The sequence below is a fragment of the Pungitius pungitius genome, chromosome 3 (assembly GCF_949316345.1).
Source record: "Pungitius pungitius chromosome 3, fPunPun2.1, whole genome shotgun sequence".
NCBI classification, from domain to species: Eukaryota; Metazoa; Chordata; class Actinopteri; order Perciformes; family Gasterosteidae; genus Pungitius; species Pungitius pungitius.
This window is the reverse complement of record NC_084902.1, coordinates 19,796,102-19,820,888: the sequence shown is the minus strand read 5'-3', so window position 1 is coordinate 19,820,888 and position 24,787 is coordinate 19,796,102. Positions and strand designations below refer to the sequence as shown.

The window sequence follows — 24,787 nt, the reverse complement described above, 5'->3', positions numbered from 1 at the left end:
TTTGAAGTTTATTTTGAAGGCAACATTCTTTCGTATCCTGTCTATAGGCCTTTGGGCCTTACGGCAGATGAACGCACACTGGTCAGATAACACAGGCTACAAATAAATGGCAACTTGGAAAAACTGAAATGGATTTTACCGTGAAACTGCTCCCACAATGAGGTTAGACTTGTCCCACCATGTTTCAGCATGTCCCTAAAGATAGGTAAAAACAGATAATCAAACGTCCTTACATTTACATAAATATCTAAACATAAATGTGTAAGTATTACTGCTGTTTTCAAATAATTTAACACAATCTTATATTTGACCTGCTCAGCTTAGTTAAAAAGTTTGATTACAGCTGGTCAAGCAGTCATTGACAGCTGCATTACAGACTTGTTTCTGCAGAATGTGCACGTCATTAGGAGCACTTACATGACACAGACGTATGATCTGTCACATGGAACAAGAAAGTTAAGAAATAGGGTTAAGAAATGGCCTCATGCTTCCAGCAGTGATAATGATTCTAGCTAAAGCCAAAACTGGTGGAAAACCACTCAGAGATCAAGAGGGAGAGACCTGAATTGGCCTCCACATGCAAAACAAGTCTTGTTTTGGGGGTTTTCAACACCAATGTAGTGCTACTTACCTGATTGGATAATTATTGGAGAAGTGCAATTGAATTCATGCCATACGCTGATAAAAGATTTGTCTTTTCATGTTATTGAGCAGTGTAGAAATATCGCCTCTTGGTCATACGCCTCTGCCGAACAGAGGTGCGGTTGACATCCGTCTGGTGTCATCACTAAATAATTTGATGCTATGCGACATTTGTGTGATATTGTCGTAAGCAGCACATGAATAATGTAGTTATGACCAAAAAAATGTTTTTTGTGGGGTTACAGTTGCCTTAACATTCAATGTTTGAAGGGATGTCCTCAAGGTGTTCCTGATATGTCATGTTTGGAATGGAGGAAAACCTGTAAACGTAACTCCTCAAATGTCCACCAACACTTAGCATAACTTCTTTCATTTAAAAAAAACTGCCATGAACACTTTCAATAACTTTATTTTATTCCCTTAATAGATCTGTACAATCAACAAATCAAACTTATGAGCCTAGCAAAACTGGTCTGTACATGTTAAATGCTTTAGGGCAGACAACCTTTACACCCAATTAAATAATCAAATGATGACTTGTCTAGCTACGCAAACACGTATCTCACAGCTTGAGAACATTAATTGAAAGAGGGGAGGCAGGATGAACCAGAACAAACCAAACAGAAGAATACCAATAATGATCCCTTTATACCTTTCTCTCCAGTGTTATAGAAAAGTACAGTCAAATATCTTATTTACAGAGAAATTAACAAAACTCTATTTGGATTAAAACAATGTTTTAAGGTTTGGTGAGGTTATTTATCTGGTTTAAAAAAGGGGGACAGACCGGATCAGACAGTTCATGTGAAACAGAGAGGAAGTACACTCACAAGCCAACAAGAGACCATATGGCTACTGCTCCAATTCCAACACAGACTTTAAGAACTAAAAAACTTCAATGTTATTCGTTAAATTGCCTAATTTCCCATAAATTTGAATTGTCTCTGTATAATCCCAATCATGCCCCTTTGCTCCATCAGCTGCCCTCGGGTATATAGAGTCCTCAACCCAATATCGAATCAACCATTCCTGAGATAAATTGACATGATCCAAATAACGTTTTAAAGTGTTTTGTTATGTGGGAAACATTCCTTGTAGTGGTGTTACATGGAGCACTTAAAGCCCACCATCCTGCACACTCCGTCCTTCAAGTTCAAAATAAAGCTGCCATATTGCTCGGGTAACAATGTTTTCATTTTTCATTTAAAAAGAGACTTAAAAAAAGAAAAAGAAATGGAGTTTATGCTATTTAGAATTACAGTGGGGTTGGAAATGAATCCCTTACATGGTTTGTTCAGCCTCTTTGGGCTCCATTGAACACTGACGTGTAAAGACAGGAAAGGTCAGCTGTTGTGACACTGGATGAACATTATGATGCTATACTACGAGAGCAAAAGGGATATTCAGATAGACGGAACAGAAGAGGGTCTCCCCCTCATGCGCCTGTGGGTCCAGCTACTCAGCAGGACCTTGTTCTTCAAATGTAGTTCAGCTAATCCAGAGGGCCGTTTCATAAAGCAACATCACAGAACTGCTAGATCATCTCATTTATAGTCTTAACACAATTAGCAAGGCTTTCTAAAGTTGTTATACCCCAATTTTCTCTTGTTCTCTTCACTGTGAATTGGGGGTTTCAATTCATCTGACCAGATCCATGTTGGATCAGGTTACATCTTTAAAAAGCTCTGATACTTCAATTAGTTTATTGATACCCTACAATAGGCTCAGTTAAGGCAAGTTGATGCAAGGCCACCAACATTTCAATAACATTAACAGATAGTAGTAGTAAATCCTCATCCAAGTGAAGAACAAGACCCTGCTGTCTGTGTTGGACAGTAAGGCGCAGAGAGCAGCAGGGCTCCTGGGCGAATATTTGATCGACTGTGAGAAGCAGCACTGCAAACTAAATCATGTGTAGTGTTTTTTTTCCCATGTCAGAGTTTAGTCATGTGTAGAGCAGACTGAAAACCTACTAACAGTGTTTGAATACGGCACCCAAGCCAAAACAAAATCCACTTCTTTGGAATTATACCAGAGGACATATCCATGATGAAATAACAGTAATGGTGCAGTTAATCAACATATTTCAAGTGGTTTCTGTAGTAGAGTGCGAACATTTGGGGATTTGGAGGTGGTGTCACCAAATGAGTGGATCAAGAGTTCTGTCAGCCTTTAACAAACAGCCCCTTTAACGATCTGCATCACGAGCCTCACGTCGGCTTGTTGACATGCCGTCAGGAATTATTGAGTTAATGAAATCTTGCCTAACTTTGAGCTTCAATATGAGAGATTGTTCAACTACATTTATGGTGGGTTAAAATGTCTGCCTCTAAAAAACCACAGTGCAAGCTGGCGGAGAAAGGTGGCGTAAAGGCAACCAGCTCTGTTCTGGTTGAAAAAGGAGGAGGAGCAGCAGCAGCTCTGGATGGACACCCCACAGATTTCCATGTCTCGATGAAACCCTGCCTGGGTGCTCTAGCCTCACCTCCTTTTGTCACTGCTGTCACTCAGCCATTTTGGCCCATCCTCCTCATTCTATCCAAAGAAGAAGCCCAAATATCAGGAGTTAACTTTGAACTGTAACCTACAGACATACTGACTGACATGCCAATAAAACTTAAAAGCTGTTCACAAGTGTCACAGGCGTTAGTGCCTCCATACAGCACAATGATCAAGTCAGTGAGCAAAAGCGAAGGGCAAGAAATTAAGTTGGGATGTGGGTGGACAAAAGTATTGGCTGAACCTTTATTTAGTTACAATATAGATTTAAAAAATGTTTACTATTTTTTCTTTTTCAAGTACCTGTTAATTTCCTTCTTTAAGTTTGAGTACAAGAACAAGAGGGGAGGTCGTCTTATTTTGAAGCAGCGCTGTTCTTGCAGATTATGCCTGAAAACAATTTTTAATTTATTTTCCAAAGAAATAAGGGGTTTGAAAAAAAAAAAAAAAAAGACAAAAAAGGAGCAATGAAAGAAAAAACAATCTTAGATCCACCGCTGTGTCTGGTGCGGCCTGGGACCTCAAGACAACCCAGGTCCAAGACAGCTGTTCACAAGAGAACAGGGTAGATGGGGTGTGTTCAGAGCATGTGGGCATTCAGAATCCATCCAGCCAAACCCCCAGGCCCCTCTCTGCTAGCGTACGGTTCAACGAAACCACCTGAAAAGAGAAAGTGTGGAATTATACCAATGACAGAAGTAGTAGTAACAGTGCATCAGCAGTGTTCTATCCATGTCACAGAGAAACATACTCTGTGCTCTCCACTCAGGGACCCTGTGAGGTGGGTGGAGATCCTCCAATCAGAGCATTGGCAGTTCGATCCCAGACCTGGCTAATCCACGTGTTGCTGTGTCCTTGGGCAAGACACAACCCAACATTGCTCCTGTAGCTGTGACTACTGTGTGTGAAGGGTGTTAATGCTAGTTAATGATTGGCAGGTAGTCCTGTGTGTGGTAGTTGCTGTCATCAGTGTGTGAATGGGTGTGTTTGGGTAAATGAGGACATGTAGTGTTCAAGTGGTCGGAAGACAATTTACATTGTTAACAATTCAAGTTTTCAGTTGCATCAACTTTTGTGCAAGTTTCCCATTAAATGTCTACCAGAACAGTCCCCTGAGGTAGTTGGAGGATTTTAATGTGAAACAACAGCTGCTCTCAATTAGACCCAAGTCAGGGCTTGAAATGATGGCTTGTTAATCAGCTGATTTTAGAATCCATGTGACTTCTATTATTAGGGACCGTTATTAGGTAAAAATATGCTACTGGGAGATCAGCATGAATGCTCTCTAGGTACTGATCCCTGATAATGTTATATTGCAGGCTTAGAATCTGTTGAAAACAGCAGACAAACTAGTTAGCATTAGCCATGATAAATCATGGCGCCAACGTTAACAGAGCACTCACTAAGTTGCATTGTTAAGTTCAAGCTATGAAACTTTATCCAAAGAATAGTACTATAAGAATAAAACGTAAAAAGTAAAAAGTCTGCTTAGTTAAAAATGCACCCCCTGTAAAAATTATGCAGTTGCTATTTTGTGTTATTACAGCTTCACAGAGATAGCTGTAGTATATTGACTGTTTTCAAGAAAGTAGAGATGTGTATGCAAAAGTATTGTGTGGCTAAAGTTAACACAGAAGGATGACATAGATATTTTATATCTAATGCAGAGAGGGATTGGTGGTGGTTTATTAGTTATGCAAACGCGCAGATAAAATAATTCATCACAGAGTGACACCTGTGTTAACGCCTTGCTTCGGACATCCTCAACCCTAAAACTAGCAGTACAGGTAGACAACTCCTAAAACTACAAGTACCACACTTGTCACAGGCAGGTGTACTGACAAATCATACCTCTTCTCCGACCATGTTCCACAGGTGGACCAGAGGGAGGCCTGTGTTGTTGTCATAGTTGGAGACCTTCACAAAGAGGGACAGACAAATGGTGAGGTACAGCTTACTGGCACTTTAGTTTAATGCAGTGAGGAAGGAGGTCTGACCTGAGCAAGCAAGGCCACTCCTCTGGTCATCTCCTCCAGTGCTGCAGTTGCTTCTGGTGAAAAACGATCCTCTCCTGATGACAGGTTTTTTAAAACGGATGTGAGAACAACCACAGAGCAACTCAAATGCCTATACACTAGGCTAAGCACAGCTGTTGAGACTTGTTGGGTGGCCGTAAGTTTGAAAAAAATGTAGGTATTAACAAACAATGTAGTACCTGGAAGAGGCGCGATGTTATCAAGCAAAACTTCAGCCCCTTGAAATGGTAGTGTTACAAAATCAGACCTGGAAAATAAAACAGCAGAATTTGTAAAAGAAAAACTTCAAAAACACATTTTACATGTATAATTACAGATTGAGAATGCATGTCAGAAAACTTTACATTCTTTAGTCAGCACGTTGTATAAGCACCAGAGCCGCTTTGTGAAAATCCATAATGAAAGTTGCATTTTAAGATTCAGTAAGACCACACTTCAGAAAAAAAAAAACTGCTCTAGTGACTTTCTAGAAACAATCCAATTTGGATATACTAGTTTCGAGTCTGACAAAGCACAATGCGACCTCCTGCTAACAGGGAGAAGAGGGAATGAAGTGGCTTCACTGGGAGAGGATTTGAAAATGAATAATATTCTAATATTATTACAAAAGGCACATAGGTGCAATTTTTTTGTTCTAAATGAGATTTTCCACTCACCGTATTTGCCGCAGTGAGTCAATCTTGACCCGGTCGTAGCCTCCATAGTCAACGTATCGGATCTCTACTTCATTAGTTTCCTTATAGAAGGTGATGACCTGAGCTCGCCACCAGGCTTCTTCTGCGGCCGGAGCTGCACAGATCACACCCACTGGAAGACAGACACTATTCAAACTTTGCAACAGTCTCTCTGTTCAGCCTCTGCCAGGATACATATGGTTTAATTAAACAGTAGTAGGATTCAAAGTTTATTTCTTTTCCATTTCATTTTCCCCCCTACTATTATTTAGAATTGTTGAAATTGTCAAACTAAAGAGGAAGTTTTCCGTTTTGGGATTTTGTGTCTGAAATAGAGTTATAAACTAATGACCACACATGTACAGACAGTACAATCCACACCTCATAGTCACTACTTCACTTCTTTATGTTTGCTGGAGATTCAGTTCTAGCAGCCCATGAAATTGAAGCCTTTCCAAACTGCAGACATATTTAGTCTGCTGACCAGTGTTGTGCCTGAACACGTTCATTGAACTCGTTCATATTTTGGGCGAACGTGAACTGAACATACTGTATTAATGCCTGATGAACGTTACTGTAAACTTGTTCATTCTGGTGTCTGAACGGCACGTTCTTTCAGGTTAACATCGTTCAATAGGGTGCCAGATTTCAATAGAAAACACACCGTAAAGGCGGCAACACCAGCGTCGCACCGCCGCCAAAAAAAAAGAAATGCATGGAGGCGACAGCTGCGTGTAGCAAAGAGGCGGCGTATAATAATTTAAATGAGTTTTATGAAGTTACTGACAAGGTCGGTGAGGAATCTGACCTTTCTTAGCAAACATTTGCACCTTAATGATAACTGTCGTGTTTTTATTCCTTATATCAAAAAGACCAATTCAAGCAGCATGTGTTTGAGAATGTACTGTAGGGGTGAACGCTGCAGCTGCTGCTAGTGTGGAGTGAATGGACAGCAACATAGCATTAAAGCAACAATGGGGAAATGCTGTCCCCTCAATGCCAATGTAAACCCTGGTTGGATAAGGATTCAAAATGATATATAATGATATGAAGATTAAATCTGATGCATAGCTTCAGTGTTAAAACTGATCAAATAATTGCTGTCTGTGGTTCTATATGGGCTGTGGCAATCATTTTGAAAAATAATAGCTTGCAGCAACATATGGAAAAAAATAACTGATCTAGTTGGAACTGTGAACTTAGTTCAAATATTTATAAGTTTGAACTATGAACTGAACTAGTTCATTTTAAAATTTGTGAACTGAACTTTGAACTAGTTCATGTAGAAAGTGAACTTTCCCAACACTGCTGCTGACATGGTTACCTTCAGCGGGTGAGGGCAGGGCAGGGGTGCCCGGCTGAGAGTAGCAGAGGAACATCTGCTGGTCGAGGCTCCGCAGAGCATGGTAAGTGGGATGGGTGTGCTGCTGGACGAAGACGTGACCAGCTGACACGATATTTACCACTATCACTTCCACAGTCACTCCACTGGGGAGCAGGAGCTGAGGACACAGATGACATGAGAGGAAGTCTTACTCTTCAATTATGCATTCTCTTTGCCTAAAACCTAGACTTCACTAAAATATATTACGGCATCCTCAAATATTGTCAATGAGAGCAATTACAAAAGCGGATCGAACAAGCAGAACTTCTATTAACTATAGAACTCAAAGTAAAGCTAACATAGTCAGAAGAACACCCTGCAGCATATGGCTTTTTTATGGCTATTTTATTGTGACCCTGTTTAAAATGAGAATCAACCCATGTGCAGTGGTTTCAATGAGCCTTTACGTGGTGGTTTGTACCAACCCAGTAGCCAACTCTTGTGGCATCAAAGCGTAAGAAAAAATTAGCGGCTTATAGTCCAGAATTTACAGTACAGTTATGTGGCTACAACCAATATGAAAAATAGAGCTAATATCAACCTAGGCTCAATGAGTTTTACTTTTCTGCCAATATATTGGAGCAGCTATAATCTTGCATGTCTTGTCTAGTGACCCCTCCCCCTTACCCAGGACGTCATAGGAAGTGATGGCAATGTTAGTGCGGGTGGCGGAGGTGCATATAGATTGGTCAAGTCCAGATCCTTAAACTTCTTTCCAATCAGAGACAGGGCTTTGTCAACCTGCTGCTGCGTACCTGGAGAAAAAAAAAAAAGAGCTTTACAAAAAAGAACTAAAACATGTAGACCAAAAGATCTTTACCCACTCCCCCCCTAAACTCACCTTCTATGTGGCAGATCTGAAACTCCTGTGTATAAGGCAGGGTGGAGATGTAGATCTTCGCGCCAGAGTTCTGCTTCAGGAAACTCACATATCTTCCCTGCTTCCCTATTAAACGCCCTACAAGATGCTGGTATGGGTAACCAGGCAGGAATGACAGCTGTTTGTCAAAAGGACAGTAGATTCCAACAGAACTGCAGCGGTTTAAACAAATATCAATCAATTCCCAAGAGAACATCCATATATAAAAAGGAGGCCCAATGGCTAGTTTACAGGATACTCTCAGACTCCGGAGTTAACAAGGTCTGTCTGTGAATATACCCGCCAACCCTCACAACCAGCTCTGGGTCGACATAAGCTGTAACCCCCCTAAACTAGATAAACTTCACTGAAGTATATTTTTATCGACAGATGCCGTCTGTTGATAAAATATACTTCTGCATGGAAAACTCTGGGTCTTTAGATGGAAGACTGGGCAGTGGTGACTGAGTAAAATGAACAATTTCGTCAAAAAAAAGGAGAAACTGCATTTAAAGCTAATTGTTGCCCAGCTGGAGTCTGAATTGTATACCCTTGGACCTGGGCATGCCTGCCTGCCACCCTAAAACCGGAAATCAGTAACTAGTTTTGTATGACTACACCAAAGGGGGAAAAGTGCCCTTTGTGCAGACTCACCTTTGGCACCTCAATCTCCCAGATGACGAGCTCAGCGTTGGAAAAGGCAGCGTGGTTGGTCTGGCCCTCCCCAGCACCCATAGTGCAGCCGCTGTCCACAGAGTCCATGCTGTTTACATCAGACCCTTGACACAGAATCAACACCTTTAATGTTCATGTTTGCTACAGAGGGTTAGGGTTAGGGCAAACCTCTGAATGACCTTGTGTGCAGGGTTCGAAATGACTTAGGACTCTTGAGGGGTCCCTTAAATGTAACTATAAAAAAACTGAAGACTATCTTTCTACACTATAACCTGCAGACAAAATTATATTGACATATTTTGAAAGTGTGATAATGGTCTTGGGATGTTTTTCATGGTTTAAAATCATCAACTAAATCCACACAAGAAAACCTGTGACTCTCCATAGCTCACTGCGTAGAGCAGTGGGCTCGTTGGCCGGGGTTCGAATCCCGATCGTTCCGATCTTTTTTAAAATATATTTTGTTAAATACACGTTTTCATACGTGGTTGTGATGTAGTGCTCACTTATACAATCGTGAACGCTGCAATGGATTTGTGATGCGTTTTGTAGATTTTCAGCAATATGTTAGTGAATGTGCTGCTGTTAGCTGGCAGGTTGTTTGGCTTCATACACGTACAGCAAGAAACTCTTCTAATCATTACGTTACACTGGGTATCTAAGTTAGTTAATGCAACTTTTGATATAGGAACACCAACTCCAAATATTTACTATAATAAGCAATTATTATGGAGATATAAACATAATCGAAGCACTTACAGGATTTCCATGAGGTATTTCACTTTTTGTGAGGCTTCGTTTTTGCCGCGTTCAACAATAACCTACGTGTCTGCGCCATAGACCACAACAACAATCTGTGATGCTATTGGCTGGCCTGATTGCTGCCCAATCGCGCTAGGAAATAAATTAATTATTGTTATGAATATAAAACGTCACTAAAGACCTATTCACAATCATTTTTAATGTTAAAAATATTTGTCGGGGACCCCCCAAAATCTAAAAAAAAATTCTTATAGGGGGTCCCTTATGACTTACAGGGGGTCCGGGACCCCCCAGACCCACCTCATTTCGAACCCTGCTTGTGTGTGTGTATATGATAGATAGATCTCTCGAACACATTTTCCATTAAATGTCGACCAGGATCTTCGCAGCTTTGTTTCAGTCATCATACCACTCACAGCGCTTTATACCAGCATGTCTCATGAACTGATGGCTGACTTCTAATAAGGAGACACCTGCACATTAGGACTACCTAAACACCACCATCAGGGTACAACCCTCCACTTTTTAAGCCAGTTGCTTGTATAGTCAAAGCAGCAGTGCTTTCACTCAAGTATTGTTTTTTTCTATTTTATGGCATGTTCCTGTTTTTCTTTGGTGCTAATCTGCTCTGAGACTCAAAATAATATCTTAAAAATCCTAAATGTCATGGCCCGCTGAACTTAAAAAGCACAGAAAAAAAATATTTAAGGAATTAACTACAACCTGATTTTGAAACGCTCAAATATCTGTATGGATCCCAAATAAATCTAGTATCAGTGTGTATATACTCTGGACATCAACATCAATACATGGAAAAATGATTGCTCACCTCCTGATTGGTCCGTCTCCCCCTCACATGTTCCGTGAGCTCCATTTCTGAGGTCCATTCCATTGAGCCTCTTAATCTCGCACACAGCTTCCAGTGAGATTCCTTCAGCTTCCTCTGAGACACTGTCCTGGGATTGAGGCTGTGTTGCTTCTTTTGATGACAAGTCTGTAACCTGGATTGCATCAATTTCGTTTTCAGGCATGCTGTACTGAGGGTCCTCATTGCTCATGCCATCCTCTGAGTGGCATGTACTACAGGCAGAGTCGTCAGCCAGCGCTGCTTCATCGCCTTTCAGTTTCAAGTTTGGCAAAAGGGTACTTTGTGCTTCTTGAGGCGAGGGCGTTAGCCAATGGCCTTTCTGTGCATGGTTAGTCTGACGAGCCCTGTGACTGATCTCAACAGGCTCCCATACTGGAGTGGAGGAACATCCGTTAGGCATCCCTTGCCCTTTGGCCTCTCCAGACTCAGTGTTTCTCTTAGAGGGGCTAGTCAGTAGATGCTGCTGCCGCATTGCCGTTGGCTCCTGTTGGGAGCACTGGTTGGCGCTAGCCAGTGGTGTGCTGCTACTGCAACTGGGCTGTGTGAATTGGCAGCTGGTGACACCCAGGATCTCCTGCGTAGCTGCTGAGATGACCTCAGTTATTAGTCCAGCTGCTAGTAGTTCCAGATCCTGATGCTTCCCATGGCCACAGAGTGCCTGAGTGTCTTCTTCGGTCTGTGATATGGTGGCATAGTCTTGGACCGTTTTCAGGGCTGTGGCGGTTGCGGCCAGGGAGGTAGGTGTGCTGGTTAGAATGTGATGGTGGAAATCCTGTGCTGAAGGGGGTGTCTCTAGAGAGTCTGCCTCTGAAGGGATACCTCGCTGCACTTTAGGCGTGGTGGCTGCACAAACAACCTTCTCATCTTGCGTATTAACAGTGCTGTAGTGATTTGCGACTTCCCCTTCAGGCTCTGGCCTCTTTGCATCAGAAAGGTGTGTTGTGGTGGGGGAGCTGGTGACTTTGGTAGACTGGCAGGGCAAGATGACCCCTTTTGCTGGGGCTTCAGGAGAGGCTGGATCTATGACTAGGTGGTCCTCTAGCTCTTTTACCAAGAAGGGTGTTGATCTTCTCTCCAGGTCTTTGTTGACTTTCAATAACCTCTGTGGATTGTCTTCTTTGCAAGGGGATAGATGAGTCAAGGCTGAGAGTATATGGACTTCTTTTTTATTTATTCTGTCAAGTGGGGGGGCAGCTTCCTCAGAATTTGGTTTGATTGAGGGTACTGCTTCAGTGCTATGCACTTGGATTTGGGCTAAATTCTCATTTTCTGTTCTCAAGTTATTGACCTTCGGAGGTCTGTGGGTGGGGCTTTCTGTGTCATTTGTGGGAAACATAGGCCCTTTCTCATCCAAACCGTTGCTACTCTCGGCTGGAGGTGTAAGACCCGGTGTTGTTGGAGCCCCGTTTGGGCTGTCATGGCTGATAAGCCGCTCTTTCTTCCGCGAGATGTACCACCACCAGCCAATCAGTGCAAGGACTCCGGGCAGTGTGTAGGGCACGACCGAACGAAACCTCAGTGGCATTTCCTCAGGACATTAACAGCTACACCTGAAAGAGACACTTTTTTTAGTGAGGGACATTTCACATTGAACAAATGTACTCCTGGGGAAAATGATCTGCAGGAAGGTTACAGCTTTCACTATGGCTAGACTGGAAAATCTTATTTATTGCTGCTTTTATATTATGTATTCATTTCAAGATTAATCTAAAAGCATGCATAAAAACACACTAAAGCATCATATTCAAAAACACAATGTACACAAATACTGTAGAAATAATTGAATCCATCAAATGTTTTGCATTTACAACTGAAAGCCAGGTTTTGCCAGTCTCAGCTGGGATATGTCTAGCAGAATCCTGCCAGTCAATCGCAGAGATGAGCTTAGCCAGAGCACTCGAGTGCTGCCTTGGGCCACTACTGAGCCGTGAAACAAGCCCTTCACTCCTTGGTCCTGCTTCAGGTCGAGCGCATAACGCATCACTTTCATCCCAATGACACTGAAAAATGCCCATTTCTCATCTAACCCAGGCAGTACTTCATACCATTAGTCTATGTTTGCGTTCAACTGCAGAGGGCTTAAGCAAAAACGCAAACTAAATATTTAACTGCATTGCGCGGATAACTTTTGGTGTAATGGACCAGTCGAGTTCCTATCCCCCCCTCGCAGATCACCTCACATGTGAGGCTTTGATTGATTTCAGGTGAATGTTGATGAAAATTTGTGATTAGAATGTCAGGCTTTTCTGATCTTATAGTAAGTGTTAATTTCGTTGACGAAAACTATGAGGAAAAATGTTCGTTAACGATCTTTTTCCCATGACTAAAACGAGACTAAGATGAGACGAAAACAGATCTTCAAAAATAAAAACTGACTAAATCTATTCTAACTTTCATTAACGAGACAAAAATGTTGATGGTTGACGAAGTCAATACTTCCCCCCCCTTTGCATGCACCTAAACGACACGGTAGCTCAGCTGTCTCAGTTTAGCTAACTGTTAGCAGACTAAAGCCGCAGAACTCCATAGACCGATGTGCGAGATGAAGACTCGTTTAACAGCTTGGAGCTGCTTGGCCAGCAGATACGTTCATGCAGACCTGGGTGCTCCGTTTTCTAGTGACTGTAGCCAGCATTTTCTCGGTTGGATGAGACAGTTTGTTTCAGTAGTTTTCTCCAAACACATCTATAATTAAATCATTGCAGGGTTCTGAAACCTCACGCATTGACCGTGAGACACACTCCAACAACTTCACACATGTTAAAAACGTCTCGGCCACTGTACGTTCGTTACTAAGCAACAAAGAACGCGTAAGCACACGTGACAGGTGGAGGCTTTTGATAGAGCTGCTCAGTGAAAGTGAAGGATGTGGCGGCACAGAGCAGGTGGAGGAAAACCCGGAGGACATTGAAGAAAAAACTGGTCATGAAACCAAAAAATAAAAAAAGGAGAGAAAGGAAGAAAAGACTTATGAATAAAAAAAGTGGGGGTCCAGTTGAGAATGACTGGTTCATGCTCCAGCCCCAAAAATAATGTATTTCACTGATTGTAGGACGGTTAAGGGGTCTCTTTTGTTGGGAGAGGCAATTTCACACTGAGAAGAGACCATGACGTTTGCGTTTGCCCTGTCAAAAGCCTTGCGAGTAAACAAAGACAACAAAGTCTTGCGTTTAGATCCCTGGTTGTCATGAAGTCACACACCCAAAAATAAATTCCAAGCTTTGAACATTTCCTAGAGCACTATAAAATCCATCATCAGAAAATTAAAAGAATATGGCCCAACCACAAACCTAAGTTTATCTCAATTCTAGTTTACAGTAACAGTAGAAATGGGAAAAAGGGCGGTGAAACAGTATACTTCCTTGTTTTTCCTCTTGAGTTGATCCTATCTTTGACGATCTAGAGCTCAATTGTTCTGCTGTGTTCACACCAAAAGGGAAGCAAATTATTCACGCCAGAAGATTCCATGTAAAGCCAATGCACGGATGTGAATGATTGCGAAGCAACCTGTAGTCCGCAGAAACAGACAGTAGTAGTTGTTGTTGTTGTTGTTGTTACCAGGTTGAAGAACTGGGTGGGATGGTTGCGTTTTAGGTGAGATTTTAAAGTTAGTGGTGTTGCCTTTTAATTGCCACTGTTTTTAAACAAAGTTGACATACCGACATGTTCATGTGTATTGGCTTTCTCATTCAGCTAAAAGTCAAAATGTTTCCACAGCGGTGCTGAAGATCATGGCTTCAAAACCAAGTCCATTTGGACTTGTTTATGCTAACACCTCATACCTAAGTGGGTTCATGTCTTCTCTTCACCGGTCAGTGTCCACTCTGTGCGTGGAGATGCTGCGTAAGCCTCACCTCCACTTTTGACAAAGAAAGCAGACAAGATGACCGACAGCGTGATTAACTAAAATGTTGGTGGTACTAGGGCTGGGCGATATATCGGTATAAACGAATATATCGATATATTTTTTTAATGGGATATGGAATTAGACAATTTCGCATACATCGATATATTTCAATTTGCGCTCTGAAAGCAAGCTACCGACCTGAAAAAAGCAGTGGCTCAGTAATTTGGAGATGGTTCGGATTTAAAGTATCCGATGAGCAACAAAACAACTTTATATGTAGGGAGTGCCATAAACAGGTTACAATAGGGTTGCCAACCTTCCCGTATTACCCGGGACATCCCGAATCATGGGCAATTTTGATTTGTCCCGGCTGGGACAGCTCCAGTCCCGATTACCAATCACAGCCTGCTAAGTCAATGACGCGCGAAAAACTCCCGGTTGTAGTGAAGTTGTGACGTATCTGTTGAGCAGTGAGGCTGGCGCTGCTCATTGTGCGGTGCCCCCCCCCTCCTAAAACAACGGCACAAACTGCTATATAAGAGTGTGTGAACCTGCGCGCTGCAGAAGCCCCACGCCAGAAACAACCCAAACAAGTTCCAACCGCGAAACAAAGCTCACTGCAAACCTCATTTTCCCGCAGTGTGCCTTATGAAAAGAAAAGTGACAAGTGGTGTACCATAACAAAAGCGGTGTCCCATCACATTGCTAAAGATATGGTCCCTGTTGCAACTGTTGAACAAGTCGGATTCAAAATGCTCCTGAAAACGATTGACCCAAGATATGAGCTTCCCAGTCGCAACTACTTTGCAAGAGAAGCACTGCCAAACATGTATACTGAAGTCAGGCAGAGCCTTGCTGACCGGCTCGCTAATGTGACCCATTTTGCATTGACCAGCGATATGTGGTCGAGCAGGAGGTGTGAGCCCTACATGAGCGTGATAGTTCACTTCATTCAAGACTGGGAGATGAAAACAGGATTTTTTTAAAGATATTTTTTTATTTATATGTGCACCTTATGGAGCTTTGTTTTCAAAAAATACTCCTGTTACACTTTTGGTCTATATCGCCCAGCACTAGGTGGTACTCATTTCTATTTAAAAATGAATATAATACACCGGAGCACCAAAAATTATCTAGCTCATTTCCATATATGGCAAGTCAATATATTGATTATTGCAACATGCCCAATTTCCACAAGTAGACTACCGCGCAGAAATAGTGGTTATTTCCATGGTGGAAATGATAACCATCATTTGGGAGACAGGCCAGAGATAAGTGACGCCCACTTTCCGGCACAAATGAAGGGGACCCGAATGAAAGGAAATTAACTACCACTGGTGTGGCAAGTAAAGCATTGCGAAAATTTGCATTGCTTTTGGTGTGAACGCAGCAGTATGGTCTTTGCACCACTAAACACAACAGGCAATCAACACACCCTATATTTCTGGATTCCTAACAACAAACGTCACATTCCTTAGATCATATTCGAATCAACATTGGATTGAACATCTTTAAGCTTAATTTATATTAAATTACTTCATTGAATTTGGTTGGTTGTAAATGGCAATTGAATGACACGTAGTAAGAGTAAAAAAATGGTCAACACATACTAGGAACCAGCTCCAATAGAAGACCCTGGAACAGCCCTCTGCATACACAGGTTTTGGTGCACCGCCTGAAAGGAGGAGACTCTCAGTCCAAAAAAAGGACATGTGCACATGCCTTTCCTTAACAAACCTGGAGGAATGCATCACATGATCTGGATGTGGCGCGCACGCTCCCGGCAATCCCAGCTGCTCTTTATAATCAACTGTTGAACCTGTGCATAAGAGTTTTAATTTAAATAAATGCCCATTCAATCAATACTGCAAGAGAAAGCCAATGGTGGTAAACCGCATTGTCCACTGATGAAAGTATGGCAACGTTTTTTTAAAGATTTGCATCATTACAAACAAATTCAATACATTTGCTAATCAATACTTTAGTAATGATCAATACTTTCTCAAAGTAAACTATTTTTAATTGACCTTGGTTATTTTACAACACAAACTAATTGAACTATGTATCACTAAACTAACAACTAAAATATCTCCATGTGGACACCTAATGATGGGCCAGCATACTGTATATGTCTTTGAAATGGTGGCACACACACTCCGTTCACCTTGAACAAGGTTACTTGAGCAGTCCAGCAGTAAAACTAATCTGCTCTGTGCAGGTCACACTGGTGTTCATTGGTGCCTTCAGTCATGATTCACACTGACCTTGGCTTCACCCAGGGGAGGGTAAAGCTGTATTTACATGTCAAACCCTTCAACGTTCTCAGCAATGACAACCTAAGCAGCTCTCACACTAGCACCCATTTACTAGTTCAATGTTATATCTCAATGGTCCAGCAGACTGCGACGTACACTTGCCTATTAGCATTCGTAGACGTGCGGGATGAATCAAAAACTTCTGTTCTACAGGTACAGTGCCATTAACGCCGATGTGAGCGTTGCATGTAACGCTCATCTGTGTAGTGGCCGCGAACACTGCATAATTAACGTAATATTTCAAGAGGAATTCAGGAATGACAAACTGATCAGTAAACAATCTCATTCGGCACGCAGCCTGGAGACGATAGGACAGAGGGTATAGGCTCCACTGCTTGTCGAGTTTGAATCAACTAGCTGTGATGTTAGCCACAACGGAAGGCTAATCTTTCAATGTAGCTGGCCGAACAAATGCTCGGCGAGAATCATACTGCACTTAATCCCATGACACGAAGAGAATGTGCACCTCGATTTAAGAAGAAGTTGTCTTATGTTCACGAGGACCATAACGCCAACTTTCAACTACTTCATGGAAAAGAATAACATTTCGGCAAGCGTTTACCGTTAGCTAACGTGCAATGCTAATAAGACTAACGATATACGCGACAATGTGCCGTGTTTAGATTATTATCCTACAAAAACCCGACGTACATACATTTACATTACAACATACATTTTAATGCTTACTTACAGTGGGGTGGCGCAGAGGGTGGATACGCTATTCATATCAAGTAAGACTTCACACTAACCAATTTGCATATGAATTCCCAAAATAAAATACTGTTGCTGCCATTGTAAACAAATACAGCCTGCGAAAAAAATAAAAAAATAACTTTCCGTATTAGTTAGCCATTAAACAGACAAGTAATGAAGGTAACTCAATACTTGACGCTAGGTTCATCAATCGCATGAGGAACTTGTCAGAAAACACTTGACACCCACAGAAAAACTTATGTCCGGTACCAAAAAACAACGTTTCACGCGTAGAATTATGAACCGAAAGATTTATGCTGTCAGTATAGCTCAATAATGACTGGAAATAAATCCCCATTTGAGATGGTTGTGACCAAACGCTAACGTTACAGTGCTGGGAATAAAGCATGGCTGGTTGGGAGGCCGCAGTTGAGGACAAAGTATGAAGTTAGCAGGTTAGCCCCGCATAGTGGTAATGCTAAACCCTCTACGAACATAGACGCACTTTAAATGCAACGTTCCTCTATGATGGGTGGGTTGTATGTCACTGTAGGCTTTTATTTCGCCGATTTACTATCGCATTAGTCCACCACAAAGAAGCAATGCGTTCCACAGCGTCAAACGCAGGCAAATACATCAGTGAGGGCTTGTACCAGACTGACGCAGGGTTTAAGGACGCTTCTGGAGGGCTTCTGTCCTGCATGGGCCTCAGACCGCCGTGTTAGCTTAGTAGCCGGCCCGGCAAAAAGGATGCCTAACTAATTCATATTCGGGATACTGCCAACCTACGAGCTTTTGTTACTTTTCATGGCACATGACCCCGTTATTAGTGCATGGATGCCGCACGAGAAAATTAATTATGACAATCAAAATTACACAAGCGGGTGAGGTGAGAAGCTAGCTTCAGTGTGCTTACTGTTAAATTACAGGAAGATGTGCAAGCGAGGTGTTCAATGACATGGGACTATTGGGCTCAGTCGATGAAACGGTAAACTCCAGACGGCTTGCAGAGATGAGTGGAAATGTTACCGAACGGGATTCTGTACTCATTGCGTGAGTTGCACCCCTTGAGTTGATTTGAACTAACGTAAAGCCACGCTGTGTGACCGTGATGCAGATGGCTAAATGCTTGCATGGTGTTTCTCCGTCATTGCTTCCCATGTTTCCGGAGCTGATCATTTACTTACAGTATTGTAGGGTCCTCGGTGTCGCCACGATGAGAGCGATATTGCTCAAGTGAGTTTATTAAACGTGTCCCCGACGAAAGTCTCTTCCCCACGTGTAGACAGACGAGCACCAGTCTAAAAAACAGACGAAACAGCTGGTCAGGTCTCGCGATAGCCAGGCGTTAAAATCGTTTGTATTCTCGCGTTAAGTGAGAATGCAGTAAAGTCACCTATTTCAGACATCCCCTCCTTTACGTTGATCTGACGGCTATGTAACATGATGTCCCATGTCAATCAGCTCCCCGGTCACTTCTACGTCCGAATCCAGGCAGCCTTCTTCCGAATCATATCCGCCAAAGGGCAAAGGCGTTGAGACCAACCTCAAGGCTGTGAAATTAAAGGTCAGAGAGAGATGTATGATCTATCTATCTATCTATATCTATATATACACATAAATATCAATTTGGACAAAGGGAAACACAATGAAAGCACCAAATTAAAGTTGTTGGGTAGATAGACACATCTTAAGCCATCAGAAAATGTTATTTGTAGATTGATGTAACATGCAAAACAGTTACTGGAAACAACTCCAGTTTTATGAGCAATTGTGGTACCAGATCTGTAGGCAGACATTTACATTTGTATATTTGCATTTGTATTCCTTTGTTATTTAGGCACCTAAGGCTCACGCTGGACTTAAATATCTTTATCTTTCTCTACTTTGTTGTCTTACTTATCTAATAACAACTGAGAAAGGTGTTTGTGAAGCAAACAGGTCCTTGCAGCTTTCCACATTGTGTTAAACTCTAAACCCGACCAGTTTTTGCTGGTCTAATCAAAATGCAAAAGATCTTATTTAAATACCTATATTTCACTGTAAAATACAATTAAGAACAGAAGTTGAAGAAGATCTGTGGATGTGTGAAAATGAAGCACATAACAGAGCAGTGACCGCGTCTATGGAAGTAAATCTGTGCCATCGGGGGTTGAAATAAAAAGGTGATTGAATTTCTAGCACTGAATATTTATGCATTGAAATTATGTACCTGAATGTTTTTCAACATTAAAACACCGCAAAAAAATTCAACCTAAAAAAAATCACTTTTAAAATATTCAGCCGCAAAAGAAATGAAGGTTATATTAATATTCAACCCAAAAAATTCAGCCGCAAAAACACATCCGGGACACTAAGGTAGAGCAATCGATTCTAGATTCAAGATCAGGAGCGTGCGTCAAGCTAAAGGAGCGAGCACCCAATGCACCTTCAGCTTCAGATTGTAGCCATGTCCAATAATAACAGGGCTTTAACTCTTCTTTATGCCATCAGTGTGGCAACGTATGAAGAAATACATAAAAGAACATATAATGTTCACCCTGAACCAAAACGTTTGCTTGCCACTGACGATATACAACTTTATTCCAAGTACAAAAATCAGCTTAAAATCCAATGAGCTCGGTTGGCCGAGTGTGTAGCGCAGCCATTTTGTGGCACAACGTTATTTTGCGCGACACGGTTCAAATCCCGGTTGTGGCGATCTTTTAATTAATGCTCTGTTATGTATTTCTTTATACATGGCAGTGACGTAGTGCTCACTTATACAATCGTAATCGCTGCAATGGATATGGGATGCATTTTTGAACATTTTCAACAATATGTTTGCAAATGTGTGACGACTCAAGTGACGAGGCAGACAACACCTGCCTGTCGGCGGAAAACAAACATGCACCCGTAGCCAAACCAGTAGTTCAAAAAGCAGTAGGTTCAAAAACCAGTAGGCACGTAACACCGTCATTGAAAAATGGGTTCTCGTTTCAGACTTTATGAGCACATACAGGATCCCTTTGAGTTCAATTCTAAAGCCTCACATTAAGACGTACATCCTTTTATTTAAGACTGCGCTACTTGCAGGTCGCTGTGTTGTCCCAGATCCTCAATAAAGTTTACCCATGGTCATGAATACTCATTTAACGTTACGTGGACTTTGAATGCCGCTTAATACCCAACTGAGAACGTCTTGTGCCGCTCAGAAAAAGGATCCTTCCACCGACCACTTTTAACAGTTTTTTTAGGTTGAATTTTTTTTCAGTGTTTTAATGTTGAAAAACATTCAGGCACATAATATCAATGCATAAATATTCAGTGCTAGAAATTCAATCACCTTTTTATTTCAACCCCCGATGGCACAGATTTACATCCATACACCCAACCAAGGAACATTGCGCATTCAGTTGGGGAATCTTTATTTTTTGAAAGCTTTTTTTACATGCATTGATGCATTCCAAGTTTTGTTCTTCGAATCTTTAATCAATTCATTGTTAGTATCCATTGATGTATTCCAAGTATTGTTAGTCGAATATTTATTCCGACATCTTATTGTTGGTCAATTATTATTCTATATCTTCCGTTGCACGCTAAAACTCCTTCACACTTTCAGCTATTAAGACCGTTCAAATATTTTCAACTTTTTAGATCTTATAATTGAATTTATATTAATTAAAATCATAAACTTTTTAAACATGGTTTCCAATAGAGTTCATTTTCAAATCCTCTCAAAACCTCTTCAGCTTTCAACTTTTTAAGCTTTTCCAATCTTTTAGCTAGAGACACCATTTGAACTTTAAAACGTTGACACAAGTCTTAACAATTTTATTTAAAGAAACAGCTTGTTGATATCTATAATACTAAGGCTTAATTTCTAGATTAAAACGATGCCGTGCTTGTGCTGGGCGGACTCATATGAGTATGGAATCCCACAGATATCTACTTTTTGCGTGAGGAGCTCGAGAGTGAGACAAAGTCCCAAGCCCCATAGGCTTCAATACAAATCTGCCAACATATTTAAAAAAAACCCAGAAGGTACATGTTTTGTAAACTGCTAGTTGAGCAGTTTTAAAACACATAGAGACATTAAAACTACACTCATGCGTTCGGTAGAGTCTTGTGTCTCTCACGATACCATTATTTCTTGGCTACCCCAAATAATTTTGCTCCAGGGGGCATTTGTTTGAGGTATGGATTCTGAGTAACTCACTGTCTGCCCCTGTGAGCTCGTTCCGTGACCGCACCTGCTCCGTTGACACGGCAACTCGCTGGGGCTCTGTGACTCACAGCTGATCCATATTAGCTGATTAGTGCAGCCTGACATGACCTCCTTCTCTCCACCTTCTCTCATCATTTTAAAACAACCCCCCATGGACAGAATTCTTACTGTAATGTTTGATGAGGCCTATCAATTAATAGTTTCTTAGTTTGAAAGACAAATATTCTCTCTCTCCACCCCCTCACCCAATACCATAATTTCAAAATAAAAGCCTCATGATTATCTGTACCTCAACCATAGGTGCACCACAATTGCTTTCAAATTCTAGTGAAACTAGTACTTACTTCTTCTACTGCTAGTACCACTGGTACCACAATTACAACTATAACTAGTACTAAACCTTATATTACTACAAAAAATGTATTTTTAAATTCTCAGCTTTTCCTATTTCTATTCTTTCAGCAATGTTTAGAAGTAATTTAAGCTTTTATTAGTTCTGTATTTTTTCAAATACATAGAAGCATCTCCCATTTCTGATTTTTTTGCAATTCTTTCAAGTTCATTTCAGCTTCCCTCATTTCTGTATTTTCAGCATATTTTAAATTGTATTTCAGCTTCTCCTGTTTCTATTCTTTCAGCAATGTTTAGAATTAATTTCAGCTTTTTTCATTTCTGTATTTTAAGCAATTTTTTTAAATTTCAGCTTTTTGCATTCCAACGCATTTTCAACAGGACATGCATTTTCTAGTAATTTGGTATCCCAAATTAAGACCAATGTTGCAGCTTTATCGTTTACAATTGTTATTATTGTAAGTACGGGGTCATGAGCTCCCTTTAAGGTGAGCGTGGCCCAAAACACACTGTGCAGGTCCCCTAACTTACCTGGACCACACAAAGGATCAAACGAAAGTACAGGGCCCTGTTCCTCGTACGTGGCTAACTGAGTTAGCCGGATAATTTTCAGGATTAGATGACATAGATCTGGTTTTTCGAAGCAGGTTTGGCTAAATCACCAAAGCAACACATCGAAAAACTGCTGTATAAGCACCATCGACGCTGAAGACTGGAATAATTTATTTACAAGATTTTCCCGAGCCGTTACGTTACGTGATGAACACCACACGCTACAGCCGACCATCCACTGTCCCGCAGACTGTCTCACCTACTGCCCTACGGACTGTCTCTCATACTGTACATGTCTGTACAGTGTGGCGATGTTTCACTGCTTCAATTGATCAAATTTCTTATTATGAACAATAGATATATACCGATTCGACCAGACACGGATTCTGTTTTTTTTTTCAATTCCTCAGAGTTGGTTGATGAGAAGAATCCGACACGTCAAGTTAACATTTATTTGGAAGAGAAAAAGATACATTGAGCGATTCGCCGCTGGTGCACCTGGAGACTCTACACACAGATCAGAAAGCGATCCATTCTGCCTGCTGTCCGACTCTGACCCTTTTTATAATCTCCTCATGCCCTTGAAAACTAGTTTAAACCAATTTCGTCTCAGACAGCTGTTGCCCAGGATGTTTAGGTGTTCCCCCCTCTGTACCATTCTGTGTTAGGAGCACTGTGTTAGATAGTGATTTATCTTCCTGCTTCCTGTACTCCTTCATCCCTCAGTTCCCATATTTGCCTAACATGGTCACAGCATCATTTCCTGCATTGTCAAAACATGTGCTCTATAGAAAAGAAATGTAAAGAGCACACAAACAGGAGCATAAATCTCATAATTTACACACACACCTAGTTCTGTATGGTCATCTACACGCACACATATACACATACATATGATACATAAGCTGATACAGTATATATATCCTGATAACTATTCATAACTATCAATCTATCAATTAGACTCTTTGGGATTGCTTATATCTACTTATTCTGAAAGTGTTGAGATCATTATTCTCATTGGATGAAGATGCATTCAATAAAGCCTCCTAGCACATTTAAAGAATTATAATCTGATTATTAGAGTGATGAAGCACTTAAAATGAGCCTATATTTTACCAATACACATTTAACGTTGACTTGTGTGTGATGCTTTATCGCTGAGGGGGGGGGGGGTGCAAATTTCCCTCAGAGGGCTTTACAGTCTGTACACATATGAAACTCTCACATTGGCACAGGAAAAACTCTCCAAACAATATAAAACCCTTCAATGGAGAGAATAAAGGGAAGAAACCTTTACAGAGACAGAGGAGGATCCTCCCCCGGGATGAACAGACTGCGATGGTCGTACAGAATAAACAACGTAAACGATGTACAATACGTTCTATTCATCCGACAGAAATGATTCATGATCACCTCCTGCTTGTCAGGGGAGAAAAAAACGCGTATTTGCCGTTGTACTGTTGAAAAATCCTTGTTTCCATGATCGACTCGTCCGCCTTCTGATGTAAAAACGCACTCGCGCGTTTATCCTGGTAACTGACATCTGGTTCAAACTAACAAGGCGTTTTGAGCGCGGCTCTGCCTTTGAGGAACTGAGATAGCCTGATGTCAATCATCTTGTTAATTTGAGCTGGATAATGGGACATTTGATCAACTTAGTTGAACCACATACCTCTCACCTATCTCCCTATCCAAAAACTGGAGAAAACAAACAAAGGGCTTCTCGTCCCTACCCCTGCAGACTCCCTTGCTAACCCCACCACCCAAAGATCTGTAAGGTGCAGCATGGCCCGGTTGGAGGCTGGAGAGACAGGCAAAAAAAAGTTGTGGGCTGGCTCCCACAGGATCACACTTATAGACCTTTTTCACAAAAAACTGAAATGTGGAAGTGGACTTCCTGTCAAGCGTCAACACATCAGGAGATAATGGACTTCACAACTTCGCTCACAGATTTACCTAAAATTACATTTGCTGACGTGGCAATACTGGTGGAGGAAAACTCTGTCACAAAATAGAACAAAATAAATAAATGGTACACATTTTTTCATGAGGAATTTGTCCATCAGTATCACGTTTACTTAAGTGAGAGAGATATGGCTAACTGTTAACTAACGTAGAATGACAAATCATTAGCATTTCCACTTAGACATAATGTATGTAGAGTATAGAGGATATAGATTACCTTAATAAAGCATTACAGTCTGCTTTTAATTAAGCATTGTGGTATCAATTTGTTCTGTATGGTTGTCCAAGTGAACGTCTTGTGTGTAGCGACAATAATGTTAGCTGAATGCAAACGTCAATAGCTTCCGCTTTTGGCACCGCTCAAACACAGGCTCTGGAGGTGGACAGAATCTAATAATTCCACATAGACCAATGTACATCGATTAAGAACCTCTCTGACTTCGCCTGTACAGTAATAT

At 41.3% G+C, this 24,787-nt stretch overlaps 1 protein-coding gene across 3 annotated transcripts; it reads right to left on the bottom strand.

Moving 5' to 3' along the window:
* Positions 1 to 1,033: 1,033 nt before the first annotated feature.
* On the bottom strand, positions 1,034 to 18,585 carry akap1b (A kinase (PRKA) anchor protein 1b). 3 transcript variants are annotated; one of them, XM_062561300.1, is made up of 12 exons: positions 18,442 to 18,583; positions 15,984 to 16,065; positions 10,361 to 11,949; positions 8,749 to 8,873; positions 8,077 to 8,203; positions 7,863 to 7,990; positions 7,176 to 7,353; positions 5,834 to 5,984; positions 5,357 to 5,424; positions 5,139 to 5,212; positions 4,993 to 5,058; positions 1,034 to 3,801 (listed from the first exon to the last, which is right to left on the bottom strand). In XM_062561300.1, exons 3-12 carry the CDS (start codon positions 11,922 to 11,924, stop codon positions 3,739 to 3,741), a joined length of 2,544 nt encoding a protein of 847 aa, XP_062417284.1. In that variant the 5' UTR covers positions 11,925 to 11,949; positions 15,984 to 16,065; positions 18,442 to 18,583; the 3' UTR covers positions 1,034 to 3,738. The 3 variants fall into 3 exon arrangements, with proteins under 3 accessions (XP_062417284.1, XP_037313844.2, XP_037313855.2); XM_037457947.2 differs by lacking the exon at positions 15,984 to 16,065 and having other exon boundaries at positions 18,442 to 18,585; XM_037457958.2 differs by lacking the exons at positions 15,984 to 16,065; positions 18,442 to 18,583 and adding an exon at positions 15,857 to 15,925.
* Between the last annotated feature and the right edge of the window lie 6,202 nt (positions 18,586 to 24,787).